Source organism: Rattus norvegicus, chromosome 7 (genome assembly GCF_021556685.1).
Source record: "Rattus norvegicus strain SHRSP/BbbUtx chromosome 7, alternate assembly SHRSP_T2T, whole genome shotgun sequence".
Lineage (NCBI taxonomy): Eukaryota > Metazoa > Chordata > Mammalia > Rodentia > Muridae > Rattus > Rattus norvegicus.
Genome location: NC_141540.1, coordinates 116,308,256 through 116,328,975, shown reverse-complemented (window position 1 = coordinate 116,328,975; position 20,720 = coordinate 116,308,256). Strand labels below are relative to the sequence as shown.

The 20,720-nt window shown below is 44.5% G+C and overlaps 1 protein-coding gene across 1 annotated transcript; it reads left to right on the top strand.

Moving 5' to 3' along the window:
- Positions 1–3,419: 3,419 nt before the first annotated feature.
- On the top strand, positions 3,420–11,042 carry Cyp11b2l1 (cytochrome P450, family 11, subfamily b, polypeptide 2 like 1). Its single transcript, NM_001420024.1, is given in 9 exon segments — positions 3,420–4,591; positions 4,962–5,117; positions 6,479–6,678; positions 6,793–6,996; positions 7,269–7,420; positions 8,721–8,887; positions 9,124–9,202; positions 9,290–9,478; positions 9,728–11,042. Coding segments are annotated over 9 exon segments (1,500 nt in total). The 5' UTR covers positions 3,420–4,352; the 3' UTR covers positions 9,842–11,042.
- The last annotated feature ends 9,678 nt before the right edge of the window (positions 11,043–20,720 follow it).

Here is a 20,720-nt window from a genome sequence, read left to right as displayed (position 1 = left end):
TGGCTTGAAAATTGTTTTAGCTTCATTTCTGTTGCTGTTATAAAATATTCTGACACACAAGAAAATGAAACTTAGGGCATACAGGATTTATTTTAGCTCAGAATTTCAGGTTGCAGTCCATCACTGTGGGGAAGTCAAGGCAGGAACTTCAAGCAGCTGGTAAATCACGAGAAAAAAAAAACAGATGCTATACTTAATTCACTTGTTTGCTTCGCTAGCTCATCTTGATTTATGCAGTTTTATACAGTGCAGGACTCTCTGCCTTGGTCATGGTTCTTCCCACAGTAGACTGGTTCTTCCCACATTATTGAACCTGAGAAAGACGTTCACCCATAGATTAGCCCACAAGCCAACTGAATTCAGAAAATCCCTCATTGAGATCCTCTTTATAGCTGACTGTAGATGTTGGCAAGTTGACAAAGCAACTCTCTCAAGGGCTAATGTTCACTGTGGTAGGGAAGACATAGAAACAGATGACACCATGGGGGCAGGAGCTCAAGGCTTGGCTCTTTACCTCTTTACATCTGGATGGAACAATAACTGAAAACATGCATAAGACACAGATGGTCCACGCTATAAATCTTAATACCTTTCCTTCACATAGCCTCTTTCTCTAGCGAGGCTTTACCCCCCCCCCAACATTCTACAACCTCCAAATCCAGAGCCATGAACTGAAGACCAAGTGTTCAAATACATGAGCCTGTGGAGACATTTAACAGCCAAACCATAACACTCTGTCCCTGTCTCTGAAAAAGCCCATAGCTCACAAATGAAATGTTTGCATTTCACTTTAAAAGTCCCTGCGACTCAGCAGTCACAGTGCTGTACAAAAGCTCAAAGTCTCTTCTGGGACCCAAGACCATCTCTTAATTGTGATCTCTTATGAAAATTAAGCACCAAGTGATACACTTCTCACGTACAAAGGTTCAGAGTAACTGTCCCTGTTCTGAAGGGAGATATTCGGGCTGCCTTAGTTTCATTTCTGTTGCTGTGATCAAATAGCCTGACCAAAAGCAACTTGAGAGGGAAAGTGTTTACTTGGCTCTCAATTCCTAGTTACAACTTTCCATTGAGGGAATGGACTTAGGGTAATCACATCATATCCACCATCAAGAGCTGACCCATGGACACGATTGTTCACTTGCTTTCTGTCAGCTTGATCTCTTCACAATTTTGGCTTCCTGCCAAGGGAGTATTACTGCCCACCGAAGTCTGGGCCTTCCTGTATCAATGAATTTAATCAAGACACATTCAGCCATAGATCTGCCCACAGGGCAATCACATGTGCACAAGACCTCATTGAGATCCTCTTCTCAAGTGGTTTCAGGGAGTGTCAAGTTGGCAATTATAGGTAAACACCACTGGGACGCAGTTAATGTAGATCAAGCCAAAGCAAGACTAGTATTCAGCAGGGTAAACATCAAATACTAAGTTGTATATTTGGTTGGCATCTTTAGCTCATGATGACATCACCTGGGCTTAGCGGGCCTGGCAAGCACCACTTCTCTAGGTCTATCGACTGTAGTACATGATCTCTACTGACCAGGCTCTACTCAGCACCTGTAGCTTTCCTTGACAGACCTTCACATTTCTGGTATCTCTTATATCCTGAGGTTGCCACTCTATTGTGGAATTCCTCCTCACTGTTTCCTGAACAGCTCACTCAAGAGTTTCATATTGTCTGGAATCAGCAACTTTTTGGAAACGTGGCACCGTCTCTTTTACCTTCATACTGGTACATGCTGCATGCCTACTAAATCAGCATCTTGCCAAAGTTCTGCTGCCAGCTTGAGGTAGAACCAAGGGTCCCTTTTATAGATGCTATAATAGTGTCTGAGCATCTCCCCGCATGGAAACTGGAAACTTTTCCCTAGATGATCTCCTGGAGAAGGATGCTCTGGGAACCCTCTGTAGAGTCCCGTTGGTTTGGAGTGAAAGCCTCCAAATGAGTTTGCATCTATCCCGAGTCTCAGAAAACACTGGACTTTTAAGCTCTCCAAGGGTTGGGTCTTAGCCTCTAAATGCTGCTCCTATTCTTCAAAAGCAAGAGTGAGGATTCTCCTGTGTGGATCTCTAACAGGCATGTGTGTTCTGACCAAATTAAACTTGTCTCCCCTGTGCGCGACATTAACTCCAATTATGCCCCTTTCTTTCATCAAAAACAAAATTTTCACATTTTTTCTTCTTCTCGTACTGGAACTCCAAGAGTAGTGAGCAACCTACCCAGCCTGGATGCTATGCAGTCTTGAAGTCGCTTCACTGGACAACTTAGTCTATTACTCTTGATTTGGTTACCTTCAAATTTCCAAGCCATGAGTAGAAATAGCCATATACTTCCTAGAACACATAATACAATAGCCTCTGACTTCAGTCACAGCAATACCATGGTCTTCTCCAGAGCCTCATTAGCTTGGACCTCATTACCCTTATACTAGAGAACATGAGACAGGTTTTATTTTAACATTCTGCAGGAGTGTTACTGTACCGGAAATATAAGAGTAACGGGCATCAAATTGTGCTTTCTATAGTCCCTAAACCAAAATCTATTCCTACTGTCTTTTATCCCAAAAGGGTAGTACACCAGAGAGTTATGAGCATCCCATGCTGGACCAGCATAGCCCGATACCCAATGTCCTGACCTCTGGGGCTGAAGATTCCCTCCCTCCCTTCTTGGCCTGCAACTCTTCAGTGCTAAGATGAACTTCGAGCAGCTACCCAGGCAGACAGCGGGCGCTAGCTAGGGACGTCAGGAAGCTAGCACCTCCCACTTATTTGTGATTCTCTGATGGGTTCTAAATGTATCTCGTCTTGCAAGCAGGCCATAAAGAGTCACTTCTTGTTTTAGTAGAGAAAACCCAGACACCAGAGTGGTTATGGTTGTGGCTTTAAGTGGGGAGATTGGGGAAGCGACAGAGTCAGGTCAGAAGACAAGAGTTGATGTCACTGGAGCTGAAGGGGAAATTGAGGCTTTCCTTCACAAGTCTGGAGAATGGCTCCATCAGAATCTTAAAGTAGGATGAGAGAGGCAGCTGTGACATGCAGGAGGTGGGGCTGAAGGGGGGAGTCGGAAAGGGAACCTTCAGAGACACCCCCTGAGCAAAAGAAAGGCCTGACTTCTAAAGGTTTCAGAGTGGAAATGGGAAATAGCACTGATGAACTCTGCCAAGGACCCAGATACTGGACAAGACGACAGATTGATCTTGCAGCTCTGAGGGAGAGGGTCAGGGCTTGCATGACTCCCGTCTTTTACTGGAGCTGAATGCTCTTCCAGAGTAGCAACGTTCTTTCTCCTCCCCAGGGTGAGAGTCCTCACATGCACATATTTACTTTTATTGTGGAGCCTTGACTGATTCATCCTGACTTAGAAATCACTAGCCATATACGGATGGTGGGATTTTCTAACTGTCCCGATTTATATTTAAGGGTCAGCTCCTATATTTTTTGAGGAACCCGTTTGCCTCAGGGGCATAGCTTAATCTGTCTGGGAGCAGGGTAGCTACACCATCTGTGATCTAATGGAGCCTTGCAGTAAGCAGCTTAAAACGTAGCAAGCAGCCAGGTCCACAAAGCAAGTTCCAGAACAGCCAGGGTCACACAGAAAGTCCTCGTCTGGCAAGAACAACAACAAAAATCTCTTCTTTATCAGAAACATCAGAACATCAGAAATGTGTTTGCAAATACCCATGTATACACATATGTGCTTGTGTGTGTGTGAGCAGGTGTGCACATGCGTGTGTACATGTGTACATTTGCTGTCGGAAAGCTCTGGTATCTGTCCCTCTCAGCTCTCACAATGCTGGGTTTAGACTCCCACACTAATGGCCTAGCTTTTTACAAGACTCTGAGAGATCTGGACTCAGGTTCTCATAGTTGACCAACTAAGTCATCCTCTTACCCTATGGCAAATGGAGTTCATTGTTATTTCTCAATTTGAAGAGAAATGAGAAATTCTAAAAGCCAACACTTAACCGTAAATCACGACAGTGAGTAAAGACCCACTCCCTAAATCTGGCTAGGGAATTTTAAACTAGGATGAATCATTCAAGGTTCCACAAAGGGAAAATATGTGCATCTGACGGCTCTCACCATGGGGGAGGAGAAAGAAGGCTCTGACCACCATTGGACTATTTTTGAGTGTTAAAGTAGAGTCTGCACCCTCCCACCCACCAGCAGGCATTGCAGAGGTAGGAAAAGGGAGAAAGCCTCTACCTCCAGAAGAACCATCAGCTCAGTATACATTTCTAGGGCAAGTCCAGGGACACATCCTGCAGTGACATTATCAGTCAGCGATTTATATCCTCAAGACAAGATAAAAGGCCACGGACTAAACACAGGAAGAGAGGAGGATGGCAATGGCTCTCAGGGTGACAGCAGATGTGTGGCTGGCAAGACCCTGGCAGTGCCTGCACAGGACGAGGGCACTGGGCACTACGGCAAAAGTGGCCCCCAAGACACTGAAGCCCTTTGAAGCCATACCACAATACTCCAGGAACAAGTGGCTGAAGATGATACAGATCCTGAGAGAGCAGGGCCAAGAGAACCTACACCTGGAGATGCACCAGGCCTTCCAAGAGCTGGGGCCCATTTTCAGGTAAGGGCTTTCCTTCCCCATAGCCAAGCACAGATATAGCTTGCTGTCCTCTGGTTGCCCAGGCTCTGCAGGGTAGGAGGTGCTGCATTCTCCTGTAGGCACCCGGCATTCCTTCTTTAGGAAGACAGGGAGGGAGAACAGGAGGTTCTGGGACTGACTCGTGGGCTCTCCACAGGGACAGAGAAAGGCACTTCTCACTGCTGAGAGGACAGAGTGCTGAAGTGGAGTGCAGACACTGGGAGAGTCCTCCTGTGGGGGAAGCAAGGGCTAGGAGAGGATGAGATGAGAGAGCACACTGACAGGGCTGGCTGTGCAGCGAGCTCAGGTGGAGGACACTCCACTTACAGCAGGGCTGTGTGCTTCACCGCAGGCACAGTGCAGGGGGAGCACAGATTGTGTCTGTGATGCTGCCTGAGGACGCTGAGAAGCTGCACCAGGTGGAGAGTATCCTCCCGCATCGGATGCCCCTGGAGCCGTGGGTGGCCCACAGAGAACTCCGTGGCCTGAGACGTGGTGTGTTCTTGCTGTGAGTGGACATTGGGAATGAGGAGGGAGGTGAGATTGGAGTCCTGAACACAGGATGCAGAACTGGCTGGGGTGGATATGAAGACCAGTCTCTGACAAGCATAAATTTGTAGTATGTCATGAGGTTTTGAGGGGTCTGGGGAGGAGGGAGATGGCCAAACAGCACTTGCTCTCAACATCCCTTTCCCAGTCTCCTTCCCTTAGGTCAAAACACTGCTCCAGGAAGGTGGGGGTAAAAGACCCCTGGATGAAGGTCACAGCCAGCTTCCTCCATAGCCTGATATCCAACAACATGGATTTGTTTCCCTAGGGGATGCTTTACTCACAGAGATTTGGGCTAGACGGTCCTGGGGACGAAGGGGTGGAGAGAGGGAGTTGGCAGCTCTTGTGGGCTCACAATCAAACATTAAATAAGGTGGTGAGAGAGGGGCTCCTATTGGCTTAGTCTGTGTGAACTGCAAAGGTGTCCTTCCTGCTGAGAATGAAAAAGGAGGTGATGGACAGCTACCCGAGACCACATAAAGAGCAGTGTTTTCTCAGTAATGGCTAGAGAGATGAGGACCTTGGAACCTTGTCTGAAATCACCCGGAAGCATGGAAATGCTCAAGAGGCACTGGGGACACGAATGTGCATGTGTCATATATGTTGTATACTTGGGGTACTTGACTTGTATTTTTTTGAAAGCGTGACCCTGTGACGTGTCCAGATATAGAACTTGACTCTCTAAAGGAATATGTATGGCTGCTCAGAGTACTAGGATGTTCACACATATTTTTGAGGTCACGTGTGGCTGCACACACAGATGTACATATGGTCACTGTAAATGGTTGCAGGCTTTAGCACACAAACGTACATGCTTCCTGCTTGTGGGGTTCAGTGTGCAAACTCCTGCCCACTGTTTACTGGAGAATCTTCATGGGAGTCCAGCAGCCTGGACCTCATTTTGTGGATGTTCTTAGTGGTCCTCTGCGGAGGTTTCTGCCCCAGGGAAGATGGGATCCCTTAGCTGAGTCAGGCACAACTGACGTCTCAGAGACCACACACTACAGCATGGCAGGGCCAGTGAGCTCAGCTAGGCTTCTCTTCTGTGGGGTGGTAGTGTAGGCCAGGTAGGCAGAGCTCTACAGCAGAGTCTCTTTTCTACCTTGCTATGGATGTGCTAATCAACTTCAGACTTAGTGATATCTGCCCCAACACAGGGAGGCTGCTTTGGAAGAAAGGAGTGGGGTCAGGACCTGCAGAGCCTGCCTCTGAGACCAACACTTCTTTTCCTGGATTTCTTTGAGAGTCAAGGAGATGGACATAGGCTTGGGGCCAGGTCTTCCCATGGAGGTGTCTGTAGCTCTGCTCTGTGTTCTGCAGAAATGGGGCAGACTGGCGCTTCAACCGACTGCAGCTGAATCCAAATATGCTGTCACCAAAAGCCATTCAATCTTTTGTCCCCTTTGTGGATGTGGTAGCAAGGGACTTTGTGGAAAACCTGAAGAAGAGAATGCTGGAGAATGTTCATGGAAGCATGTCTATAAACATTCAGTCCAATATGTTCAACTATACCATGGAAGGTATGTATGGGGAAGGCTCCAGCTTGAGAGAGGCAGGGACGGCAGAGGCCAGGAAGGAGGAAAAATATTGAGAGCAATGACTGCCTTGGTTCATTGATAATATTCTCTCTGCAGCCAGCCATTTTGTTATTTCCGGAGAGCGTCTGGGCCTCACAGGCCATGACCTGAAACCTGAGAGCGTGACATTCACTCATGCTCTGCACTCAATGTTCAAGTCCACCACACAGCTCATGTTCTTACCCAAGAGCTTGACTCGTTGGACAAGCACCCGGGTGTGGAAAGAACACTTTGATTCCTGGGATATCATCTCTGAGTATGGTAAGGACCCCTGCCTTGAGCTCAGCCACGGGCAGTGGACGATGGTCCCCTGATACCCCGTTCACTAACTTCAAGAGCTGTGGCTGCTCTTGGAGGAATTAGAGACAAAGGGAGTCAGGAACCCTTTGTGTGGTTCCACTGTGACTTTAGGATTGCCTAACCCAGCAATGGTAGAACAGCACCAGGAAGACTGAGGTTCTGGGGATACAACATCTGGGGGATGAAGCAGAGGTTTATCCCAGGATTATGACTCCACGTTTCCTCTTCCGCAGTCACAAAATGTATCAAGAATGTGTATCGCGAACTGGCAGAGGGTCGCCAACAGTCCTGGAGTGTCATATCCGAGATGGTAGCACAGAGTACTCTGTCAATGGATGCCATCCATGCCAACTCAATGGAACTTATTGCTGGAAGTGTTGACACGGTCAGGATCCCAGGGTGCATGAATCCTACAATGACACCCCAGAGTGTTCCCCAAAGCGCAGTCACTCACAGTTCCTCCCTCCCCAGGGCCATCTAATACGATTCCTCTATTGTGTTTGTTTGCTGTGATGCTAGTAAAATGTCTGAGCAAAAGGAAAGGGGTGACCTGACTAGATAGTGTGTAGACAAGGCCTGCATATCCAAGATCCAGGCACAAGTTAGGTGACAGGCAGCAGCTTACCCCTCATGTCCCCCAATGCATGAGCATGCTGTGGGCCAGGAAGGCTCAGGGTCCTCTCTATTGGACTGTAGAGCAGGCCTCCAGGTCAGTGTGTACTCGAGGCCGATCAAAGGAAAGACAAAACCAAAGGAGTGATAAGCACTCAGGGTAACCAGTGGAGCAGAAGGGAGAATATGGCTGTGCAATTTAGTAAGGAATGTGGGCCCAGGTCAGTTTTCCTGCCTGTCCTTGGGTCTAGGCTGTGCTAAGCTTTTTGATTAGGAACAGAGGCCTCAAGTTCTAGAGAAGAAAGAATAAGGACAGAAGCGACTGTGCTCCTACCATGGAGTAGTACTTGAGAGAGGATGAAGACCAGCCTAAGGCCTTGGGAATGAGAAGCCAGAGGCATGGGAACAGTGCAAAAAGGGACCAGGGAGCCCATGAAAGGGAGTCTGACAAGTGAGAATTGTATGCCTACACTCCAGGGCAGCAAGCTACCTGAAGCAGGGACACACGGCCAGATGAGGCCAACAAGAATCTGGGCCCCATAAGGAAGGGCCATGTACCATGTCCAATGCCAATCAGGCAGCATAAACCCAGGTTGATATGTTCAGTGTACAGCATAGAAACCTAATGGTGACTTGAGAGAGAGAGAGAGAGAGAGAGAGAGAGAGAGAGAGAGAGAGAGAGAGAGAGGGAGGGAGAGCTCTCAGAGACTGTTTTGTGGATCTAGAGGCTCAGGGCTTACACAGGTCAGGAGGGGTCAATGTGAAATGTTGTGACCAATTAGAGATATGGACCATAAGGGCAATTCCAAGGGGCATATGGAAGGCCAAGTCCCTCTTAATGGGCACCAGATCAGGTCTAAATCACAAAAACTCTGAAGTTGCTGAGGTGTTGGTGGGGAATACCATGTGAGGGATTTTTTCCCCTCAGGATGTAGGGCAAGGAGTTCAGGTGAATATTAGAGTGGGTCAGAGTCCCACTTTGCTATGCCCATGCTCTTTCCTCAGGGGAGGGCATCTTTGTAGTAGCAATGCCCTTTGTGAGGCTGTCTGAGATTGCTCTCTGGCTCCTGCAGACAGCAATCTCCTTGGTAATGACCCTTTTTGAGCTGGCTCGGAACCCAGATGTTCAGCAGGCCCTGCGGCAGGAGAGCCTAGCAGCTGAGGCCAGCATCGTTGCTAATCCCCAGAAGGCCATGTCAGACCTGCCCTTGCTGCGGGCTGCCCTTAAAGAGACCTTGAGGTAGGTGCTGACTGCCCTTCCTTCCCTGCTGTCCAGTATTCTCTATTATCTGGGGCAGAAGACTGCCATGTTCTCTACACTCCTTCCTGTGGTTGGTGCCGTTGTTCCTCTGGAGGTTGGCTGAGCTCCACAGAAGTCTGAGCCACACCTCTCAAGGATCTGAGGGAGGAAGGTGCAGATGTGGGCAGGAGAAGCCCTCATTTCTGAGGCCTTTGCTGCTTCTCCTTCATCTCCAGGCTCTACCCTGTTGGTAGCTTTGTAGAGAGAATCGTACACTCAGACCTGGTGCTTCAGAACTATCATGTCCCTGCTGGGGTGAGTGATCTTCATGCCCTTACCAACTGCCCTTCCCTCTATCTCCTCAAAAAAGCAGCTGAACTTACCCTTGGCCTCTGCCCACAGACATTCGTCATAATTTATCTGTACTCCATGGGCCGAAACCCTGCAGTGTTCCCAAGGCCTGAGCGCTACATGCCTCAGCGCTGGCTGGAGAGGAAAAGGAGTTTCCAGCATCTGGCCTTCGGCTTTGGGGTGCGCCAGTGCCTGGGGCGGCGCCTGGCAGAGGTGGAGATGCTGCTCCTGCTTCACCATGTGAGCACCTCTGGGTGGGCCTGTGAGTTTCAGGGTGCTGATGGGCAGTATTTGGAACAAAAGCATAGGCCTTCAGGCGTCTATTTGGTCTTCCTGTGTTTGGTGAACTCTCTAGAGCAGGACTGGACCCTCAGACCTCCACAGGAAGTACTAGTTTCAGCATGGTGGCTGCACTAAACAATTTAGCAGTAGATGGGCCAGTGCTCTGCCCTGCTGAGGAGGCCATAAGGACCCCCCTTTGTGTTCCAGATGCTGAAAACCTTCCAAGTGGAGACACTGAGACAAGAGGATATGCAGATGGTTTTTCGCTTTCTTTTGATGCCCAGCTCTAGTCCTTTCCTTACTTTCCGGCCTGTGAGCTAGTCACCTTACATCTGGGGCCCTAGTCAGTCCACCAGCCTACCTCTGTCCTGACACCCAAGGTCACACTTCTCTGCCAGCAGAATTTTTTGTGGGGAGGAGGTCACACTGTCATCATTCAACACAACTGTACACAGTTTACAGCTGAAGACCTCCAGCATCAGGTACAAGCAAGGCCAGGGAAGAGATTAGGACTATCTTCAGGGCAATAGGTAGTCTCTCCTGAGCGGTCTTCCCCATTCTTTCCAACGGTCACTCCAGGTGGCCACGGCCTTTAAAGGGTCTCAGAGTAAAGCCAGAAGTCAACTCCTCCTTATGTCCTCATTATTATGACATGACCCACAAAAACATTTTCACACACAGATGGGAATTTTTGGGCAAAAGATACATAGATGATAGATAGATATATGATATATTACATATGATAGATGATAGATAGATAGATGATAGATAGATAGATAGATAGATAGATAGATAGATAGATAGATAGATAGATAGATGATGGATGACCAGTCATTTATGTCTGTGTTTTGTTTGAAGCCTTTCACAGTGGAGCTGGCACATACGAGCTGGTGAGTCTACAGTGTTTTAAGAGTAGACACAGCTGCACTTGCTAAGGACTGGGTGGTTGTGGTATCAGAGATGCAGGCAGGAGGACCTGCTGGAACCCAGATACTGTGTGAAGTCCCCACAGGGACAGTGGTCTTCCATGAGGTCAAGGTGTTTCCTGACTTCTGCCAGTGCATGCTGCTTGGGCAAAGGTAATTCTCTTGACTTGTGAAAGTGGCCCAGATCATAAGATTTTTTCAGGTCTCCTTTCAGCTGCAAGTCGGTAGGGCGAAAAGTTTTGGCCAAGAACAACCACTTCACAGGGTCTCCTGTGCTCAGCACTAAAGCACAAATCTACTGGAGATGTGTGTGCCAAGTTCCAAGGTCTTAGACCTTTGAGTGTGAGGCAGTATAGAGTCGGGGCCTTTAATGATATAATTCGTGTGAAATGAGATTACTGGGTTGTGCCTACTCCAATGCCCAGAGAGCACCCAAGAAGAGAGTGAGGTGCCAGGTCACAGAGACAGACCCAAGTGGAAGACAGGAAGTCAGACTTCTGTAAGTGGAGGAAAGCAGTTGGAACTCCTACAGTCTTGGCTCCATCACTCAATCACTTCCCTGGCTGTGAAAAATAAACTTGAGTTGTTGAAGTCCCGGTTTGAAGTCTTTTGCCATGATGGTCTGTTTTATGGGGGTATAGCTCAGCGGAAGGAAGCCTGGTCTTCACTGTTGTGTTCTTGATGGGGCTGTAGGATCCAGGACTCAGCTCTTCCATTTCCTGAGACCACAATATGAGCTCCCTCCTCTGCCTGTCCCCCGCTTAGAACATGCTGTCTCAAGGCAACAGGCCTATTGCTATATTGATTAATTCTTCAAGATTAATACCTTTTAAGTCAGTATGCAAAGCATTGACTGCATTGTGATGTCCTCATACGTGGTTGACCTCAGTCTCCACTGTGAGATGCGGCTCTATACCTGGGAAAACCCCAGAGACTTCACACAGCTCTGAGCTGATCGTTGCTTCTAGGAGTCTGACAAGAAGAGTGTGCATCGATTCTTAACTTCCTCAGGCAAAAATCACAATGACTTTTCACTCACAGTCATTCACAATACCCCTTAGCAATACAGTAGCCAGGGAAATGAAAACTGACAACAGTGAAGATTACATAAAAAGTTAAAGAGAAACCAAGGTCAGTGATCTGCATGTAGATTTCTCTCCGGGTGTTGATTTCGTTCCTCACTGGGTTTACAATGTTGTGTTTTCATTTCCTTCCAGGTTAGACATTTTCTGACTTCCCAGCTCCTACATTTAATTATTGGGGTCAAGTGTGCTTTGAATATGTCATTTGTGTTTTAGCAATTCTATCCTCACCTGCAGCATTCACTCCTATCCTTATTCTCTGTGTCTATAAAGAGGCTTCCGTAGACATTAGTGTTCTTGATCTTGGAATTTTCATCAGCTGAAGATGTCATCCACAAATATTTAGTATAAATCTCCTGGCCCATGAATTTCATGAAACAGCATATACAAGCTACTATGTCAACTGATATGCATGCCATGTGGTAGGGGAGGAGAAAGCAAAATGAATCATTTCCCTTCCTCCCTTGTCATCTGGGCACTGATCCATGGTTCAGTGACCATAACCAGTCACTTCAATCTCATAGTTCTCCATAGGAACCAGACAACACAAATTGAATTCACAAACAAAAGTATAGTAAACTAAAAACACCTATAGGATCACAGGGAACCGACCAAAGGCTGTAGAGACAATCTAGAGACTTGAAGAAAAATAGAAGCAAACCACATGCCCTATATCCTCACATAAGACACATCAACACACACACACACAGTCACATACATACATACATACACACACACATACACACACACACACGCACACACACACATGCACGCGCGCACGCACATACACACACACATGCACGCGCGCACGCACACACACACACACACACACACACACACACACACACACACCTCTTCCAAAGTATGACAGCCTCTAAAGGCAGCACAGTCAACTGGGGACCCAGTGTTCAATCAACTCAATTAGCAGGAAAACAAAGGAGAGAGTTAGCAAATGGGAGAAAGGTCTGAACAGATAGTCTTAAGAGAAAACACACAAGTCAGAGAGGGGACATAAAGGACATTCAACCCTACTAGTCATCCAGACTCAACCAACTGTGAGAAACATCTGATGTTGGAAGAATGGCAAATGAAAAAATGATAATAGACCAGAAACACCGAGAAGGGAGGGAGGAGGTAAGAGGAACCTCTGAACACAGTTGGTGGGAAACCAAATTGTCACTGGCACAAGGAAGAGCAGGAGGACCTCAGAAAGTAAGCCCATGGCTTGCTCTCTCAATCATGTGTCTCACAGTTTACACCCAAAGGAAACAAACTCTTTATATCAAAGGGAGCTCTTTCTCCACCATAATTGTAGCATAGTCACAGAGCGAAGATGCTCAATCAAACTCGTCAGTAGAGAAAATAATCCAAGCCAGACAATAGGTGACACAAGCCTTTAGTCCCAGCCCTCAGGAGGCAGAAGCAGGAAGATCTCTGTGGGTTTGAGGCCAGCCTGGTCTACAAAGTGACTTCCAGGACAACCGGAGCTGTTACACATAGAAAACCTGTCTCAAGAAACCAACCAACCAAACTGACCAGGCAACAAATAAATAAGTAAATAAATAGATAAATAATAAAGTGGTCCACACATTAGGGAATACTACGTACCCTGAGCAAAGAGGGAAGGAAGCATAGCAATTGTGTCAACTGGAAGGACCTAGGGGGTGTTATATTAGGTAAAGCGAGTGAAGCACAGGGAAACTAAGAGTGGGCAGGTGAGTTGAAGAAAGCTACACTTAAAATAGCAAAAGGTAGAGGACTTGAGAGCTTAGCAGTTAAAGAGCACTGACTGCTCTCCCAGAGGTCCTGAGTTCAATTCCTAGCAACCCCATGGTGGCTCACAACCATCTGTAATGGGATCTGATGCCCCCTTCAACTCTGTCTGAAGACAGCTACAGGGTACTCATGTACATAAGATGAATAAATAATTTTTAAATCCTTTTTAAATATTGATATTTTTAGTTTACATTTCAAATGTTATCCCCTATCCCCCACCTAACCACCTACCACATCCTGCCTCCCTGCCCTGACATTCCCCTACACTGTGGGGTCCAGCCTTGGCAGGACCAAGGGCTTCTCCTCCCTTTGGTACCCAACAAGGCAATCCTCTGCTACATACACAGCTGGGGCCATGGGTCTGTTCATGTATAGTCTTTGGATGGTGGCTTAGTCCCTGGGACCTCTGCTTGGTTGGTATTGTTGTTCTTATTGCAAACCCCTTCAGCTCCTCCAATCCTTTCTCTAACTAAACTAGTGGTTGAGCTTCTCAGTTCAATGGTAGGCTGAGAGCATTCGCCTCAGTATTTGTTATACTCTAGCAGAGCCTCTCAGGCAACAGCTATAGCAGGTTCCTCTCAGCATGCACTTCTTGGCATCAGCAATATTATCTGGGTTTGGTGGCTGTATGTATATGAGCTGGATTCCCAGGTGGGGCAGGCTCTGAATGGCCATTCCTTCAGTCTCTTCTCCAAACTTTGTCTCCATACCTTCTTCTATGAATTTTTCTTCACCTTTCTAAGAAGGACTGAAGCACTCACACTTTGGTCATTGGTGTATGGAGTGTATGTCTGGTAATCCAAGCTTTGGGGCTAATATCCACTTATCAGTGAGTGCATACCATGTGTGTTTTTCTGTGATTGAGTTACCTCACTCAGGATGATATTTTCCTGTTCCATCTATTTGCCTATGAATATCATAAAATCATTGTTTTTGATAGCTGAGTAGTACTCCATTATGCAGATATACCACATTTTCTGTATCCATTCCTCTGCTGAAGGACATCTGAGTTCTTTCTAACTTCTGGCTGTTATAAAGAAGTCTGCTATGAACATAGTGGAGCATGTGTCCTTGTTATATGTTAGAACGTATTTGGGTATATGCCCAGGTGTTGTATACCTAGGTCCTCAAGTAGTACTATGTCCAATATTCTGAGGAAACTCCAGACGGATTTCCACAATGGTTACAGAACCTTGCAATCCCACCCAAAATGGAGGGATGTTCCTCTTTCTCCACATCCTTGTCAGCATCTGTTGTCACCTGAGTTTTTGATCTTAGCCATTCTGACTGGTGTGAGGTGGAATTTCACCACTGTTTTGATATGCATTTCCCTGATGACTAAGGATGTTGGACATTTCTTTAGGTACATCTGATACTCCTCAGCTGAGAATTCTTTGTTTAGCTCTGTATCCCATTTTGTGATAGGGTTATTTGATTCTCTGGAGTCTAACTTCTTGAGTTCTTTGTATATTTTGGATATTCGCCCTCTACCAGATGTAGGATTGGTAAACATCTTTCCCAATCTATTGGTTGCTGTTTTGTCCTAATGACAGTGTCCTTTGCCTTACAGAAGCTTTGCAATTTTATGAGGTCCCATTTGTCCATTCTTCATCTTAGAGCATGGTGTTCTAAAACATTGGTGTGCTCTTCAGGAAATTTTCCCTGTGCTCATGTGTTTGAGGCTCTTCCCCACTTTTTCTTCTATTAGTTTGAGTGTATTGGTTTCATGTGGAGGTCCTTGGTCCCCTTGGACTTGAGCTTTGTACAGGGCAATAAAAATGGATCAATTTGTGTTCTTCTCCATGCTGATCTCCAATTCAATCAACACAATTTGCTGAAAATGCTATGGTTTTAGCTCCTTTGTCAAAGATCAAGTGAACAAAAGTGTATGTATTCATTTCTGGATCTTCAATTCTATTCCATTGAGCTACCTGTCTGTCTCTGTACCAATACCATGCAGTTTTTATCACTGTTGCTCTGTAATACATTTTGTGGTCAGGAATGGTGACTCCCCCAGAAGTTCTTTTATTGTTGAGGATAGTTTTCACTATCCTGGGTTTTTGTTATTCCAAATGTATTTGCAAATTGCTCTTTCTAACTCTATGTAGAATTGAATTTGAATATTGATAGAATCACATCAAATCTGTAGATTGCTCTCTACCGTATGGCCATTTTAATTATATTAATCCTGCCAACCCATGAGCATGGGAGATCTTGCCATCTTCTGAGATCTTCTTCAATTTCTTTTTTCAGAGACTTGAAGTCCTTGTCATACAGATCTTTTACTTGCTAGGTTAGAGTCACACCATATTATTTGTGACTATCGTGAAGGGTGTCATTTACCTAAATTCTTTCTCAGCCAATTTATCATTTGAGTAGCGGAAAGCAACTGATTTGAGTTAATTTTATGTCCAGCCATTTTGCTGAAGTTCATTATCAGCCTTAGGAGTTCTCTGGTGGAAATTTTGGGACCACATAAGTATACTATCATATCATCTGCAAATAGTAATATTTTGAGTTCTTTCTTTCAAATATGTATCTCTTTGACTTCCTTTCGTTGTCTGATTGTTCTGGTTACGACTTTGAGTGCTACCTTGCATAAGTAAGGAGAGGGTGGGCAACCTTGTCTAGTCCCTGATTTTAGTGGGATTGCTTCAAGATTTTCTCTATTTAGTTTGATGTTAGTTACTGGTTTGCTATATATTGCTTTTACTATGTTTAGGTATGGACCTTGAATTCATGATCTTTCCAAGACTTTTACCATGAAGGGGTGTTGAATTTTGTCAAATGCTATCTCAGGATCTAATGAGATGATCATGTGATTTTTCCTTTGAGTTTGTTCATATAGTGGATTACATGGATGGATTTCCATATATTGAACCATCCCTGAATCTTTGGGATGAAGCCTGTTTGATCATGATAGATGATCATTTTGATGTATTCTTGGACTTGTTTTGCAAAATTTTTATTGACTATTTTTGCATCAATATTCATAAGGGAAATGGATCTGAAGTTCTCTTTCTGTGTTGGGTATTTGTGTGGTTTTGTACTAAGCATAATTGTGGCTTCATAGAAGGTATTGGGAAATGTTCCTTGTGTTTCTATTTTGTGGAGTAGTTCGGACAATGTTGCTATGATGTCTTCTATTAAGGTCTGAGAGAATTCTACGCTAAACCCTTCTGGTCCTGGACTTTTAGGTTGGGAGACTTTTAATGATTGCTTCTACTTCTTGAGGGGTTATAGGACTGTTTAGATGGTTTATCTGATCCTGATTTATTCCTCCATATTTATTACCTTTGATATTTCTTATTTACATTTCAATTGCTATTCCCTTTCCCAGTTTCCGGTCCAACATCCCCCTATCCCCTCCACCTCTGCTTCTATATGGGTGTTCCTCTCCCCATTCTCCCCCCATTACCAACCTCCCCCCAACAATCATGTTCACTGGGGGTTCAGTTGTGGCAGGTCCAAGGGCTTCCCCTTCCACTGGTGCTCTTACTAGGCTATTCATTGCTACCTATGCAGTTGGAGCCCCAGGTCAGTCCATGTATAGTCTTTGGGTAGTGGCTTAGTCCCTGGAAGATCTGGTTGGTTGGCATTGTTCATATGGGGTCCCAAACCCCTTCATGCTCTTTCAGTCCTTTCTCTGATTCCTTCAACGGGGGACTCATTCTCAGTTCAGTGGTTTCCTGCTGGCATTTGCCTACGTATTTGCCTTATTCTGGCTGTATCTCTCAGGAGAGATCTACATACGGTTCCTGTCAGCCTGCACTTCTTTGCTTCATCCATCTTATCTAATTTAGTGGCTGGATATGTATGGGCCACATGTGGGGCAGGCTCTGAATGGATGTTCCTTCAGCCTCTGTTCTAAACTTTCTTCTCTATTTCCTCCCAAGGGTATTCTTGTTCCCCTATTAAAGAAGGAGTAAAGCATTTCCATTTTGGTCATCCTTCTTGAGTTTTATGTGTTCTGTGCATCTAGGGTAATTTGAGCATTTGGGCTAATATCCACTTATCAATGAGTGCATACGGTATTTGTTTTTCTGTGATTGGGTTACCTCACTCCGGATGATATTTTCCAGTACCATCCGTTTGCCTATGAATTTCATAAAGTCATTGTTTTTGATGGCTGAGTAGTATTCCATTGTGTAGATATATCACATTTTCTGTATCCATTTCTCTGTCAAAGGGCATCTGGGTTCTTTCCAGATTCTGGCTATTATAAATAAGACTGCTATGAACATAATGGAGCACATGTCTTCATTATATGTTGGAGCATCTTTTGGGTATATGCACAAGAGTGGTATAGCTGTGTCCTCAGGTAGTTCAATGTCCAATTTTCTGAGGAACCTTCAGACTGATTTCCAGAATGGTTGTACGAGTCTGCAATCCCACCAACAATGGAGGAGTGTTCCTCATTCTCCATCCACATCCTCGCCAGCATCTGCTGTCGCCGGAGTTCTTGAACTTAGCCATTCTGACCGGTGTGGGGTGGAATCTCAGCGTTGTTTTCATTTGCATTTCCCTTATGACTAAAGATGTTGAACATTTCTTTAGGTGTTTCTCAGCTATACGGCATTCCTCAGCTGTGAATTCTTTGTTTAGCTCTGAACCCCATTTTTTAATAGGGTTATTTGACTCCCTGTAGTCTAACTTCGTGAGTTCTTTGTATATTTTGGATATAAGCCCTCTATCAGTTGTAGGTTGGCAAAAATCTTTTCCTAATCTGTGGGTTGCTGTTTTGTCCTAACAACAGTGTCCTTTGCCTAACAGAAGCTTTGCAGTTTTATGATATCCCCTTTGTCCATTCTTGATCTTAGAGCATAAGCCATTGGTGTTTCGTTCAGGAAATTTTTTCCAGTGCCCATGTGTTGGAGATTCTTTCCCACTTTTTCTTCTATTAGTTTGAGTGTATCTGGTTCGATGTGGAGGTCCTTGATCCACTTGGACTTAAGCTTTGTACAGGGTAACAAGAATGGATCGATCTGTATTCTTCTATTATGCTGACCTCCAGTTGAACCAGCACCATTTGCTGAAAATGCTCTTTTTCCATTGGATGGTTTTGGCTCATTTGTCAAAAATCAAGTAACCATAGGTGTGTGGGTTCATTTCTGGGTCTTCAATTCTATTCCATTGGTCTATCTGTCTTTCTCTGTACCAGTACTGTACAGTTTTTATCACTATTTCTCTGCAATACTGCTTGAGTTCAGGGATAAGGATTCCCCCAGAAGTCTTTTTATTGTTGAGGATAGTTTTAGCTATCCTGGGTTTTTTCTTATTCCAGATGAATTTTTCTTATTCCAGATGAATAAGCACACACTTCATAGAGTTGCAAGTCTAACTCTATGAAGAATTGGGTTGGAATTTTTGATGGGGATTGCATTGAATCTGCAGATCGCTTTTGCTAAAATGGCCATTTCTACTATATTAATTCTGCCAATCCATGAGCATGGGAGATCTTTCCATCTTCTGAGATCTTCTTCAGTTTCTTTCTTCAGAGGCTTGAAGTCTTATCCTACAGATCTTTTACTTGCTTGGTTAAAATTACACCGATGTATTTAATATTATTTGGGACTGTTATGAAGGATATCATTTCCCTAATTTCTTTCTTGGCTTTTTCTCTTTTCTGTAGAGGAAGGCTACGGATTTATTTGAGTTAATTTTATACCCAGCCACTTTACTGAAGGTGTTCATCAGGTTTAATAGTTCTCTGGTGGTACTTTTGGGATCACTTAAGTATACAATCATATCATCTGCAAATTGTGATATTTTGACTTCTTCCTTTCCAATCTGTATCCCTTTGATCTCCTTCTGTTGTCTGATTGCTCTGGCTAGAACTTCGAGAACTATATTGAATAAGTAGCCTTGTGTAGTCCCATATTTTAGTGAGATTTCAAGTTTCTCTCCATTTAGTTTAATGGTAGCTGATGGTTTGCTGTATATGGCTTTTACAATGTTTAGGTATGGGCTTTAAATTTCTGTTCTTCCCAAGACTTTTATCATCAAGGGGTGTTGAACTTTGTCAACAGCTTTCTCAGCATCTAATGGAATGATCATGTGGTTTTGTTCTTTCAGTTTGTTTATATAATGGATCACGTTGATGGTTTTCCGTATATTAAACCATCCCTGCATCCCTGGAATGAAGCCTACTTGATCATGGTGGATGATTGTTTTGATGTGCTCTTGGATTCAGTTTGCAAGAATTTTATTGAGTATCTTTGCATCGATATTCATAAGGGAAATTGATCTGAAGTTCTCTTTCTTTGTTGAGTCTTTGTGTGGTTTAGGTATAAGAGTAATTGTGGTTTCATAGAAGGAATTCGGCAGCACTGCATCTGTTTCAATTTTGTGCAATAGTTTGGATAATATTGGTATGAGGTCTTCTATGAGGGTCTCATACAATTCTGCACTAAACCTCTCTGGACCTGGGCTCTTCTTGGTTGGGAGACCTTTAATGACTGCTTCTATTTCTTTAGGAGTTATGGGGTTGTTTAAATGGTTTATCTGTTTCTGATTTAACTTCAGTACCTGGTATCTGTCTAGGAAATTGTCCATTTCCTGCAGATTTTCAAGTTTTGTTGAATATAGGCTTTTGTAGTAGGATCTGATGATTTTTTGAATTTCCTCTTATTCTGTAGGTATGTCTCCCTTTTCATTTCTGATTGTGTTAATTTGGACACACTCTCTGTGTCCTCTCGTTAGTCTGGCTAAGGGTTTATCTATCTTGTTACTTTTCTCAAAGAACCAACTTTTGGTTCTCTTGATTCTTTGTATAGTCCTTTTTGTTTCTACTTGGTTGATTTCAGCTCTGAGTTTGATTCCTGCCTTCTACTCCTCCTGGGTGTATTTGCTTCTTTTTGTTCTAGAGCTTTTAGGTGTACTGTCAAGCTGCTGATATATGCTCTCTCCTGTTTCTTTCTGCAGGCACTCAGAGCTATGAGTTTTCCTCTTAGCACAGCTTTCATTGTGTCCCAGAAGTTTGGGTATGTTGTACGTTCATTTTCATTGAATTTTAAGAAGTCTTTAATTCCTTTCTTTATTTCTTCCTTGACCAGGTTATCATTGAGTAGAGCATTATGCAACTTCCATGTATATGTGGACGTTCTTTCCTTATTGTTATTGAAGATCAGCTTTAGCCCATGGTGGTTTGATAGGATGCATGGGATTATTTCTATCTTTCTGTATCTGTTGAGGCCTGTTTCATGACCAATTACATGGAGAAAAGTACCATGAGGTGGTTAGAAGAATGTATATCCTTTTGTTTTAGGATAGAATGTTCTATAAATATCTGTTAATTCCATTTGGTTCATGACTTCTCTTAGTCTGTCTATGTCTCTGTTTAATTTCTGTTTACATGAGCTATGCATTGATGAGAGTGGGTTGTTGAAATGTCCTACTATTATTGTGTGAGGTGCA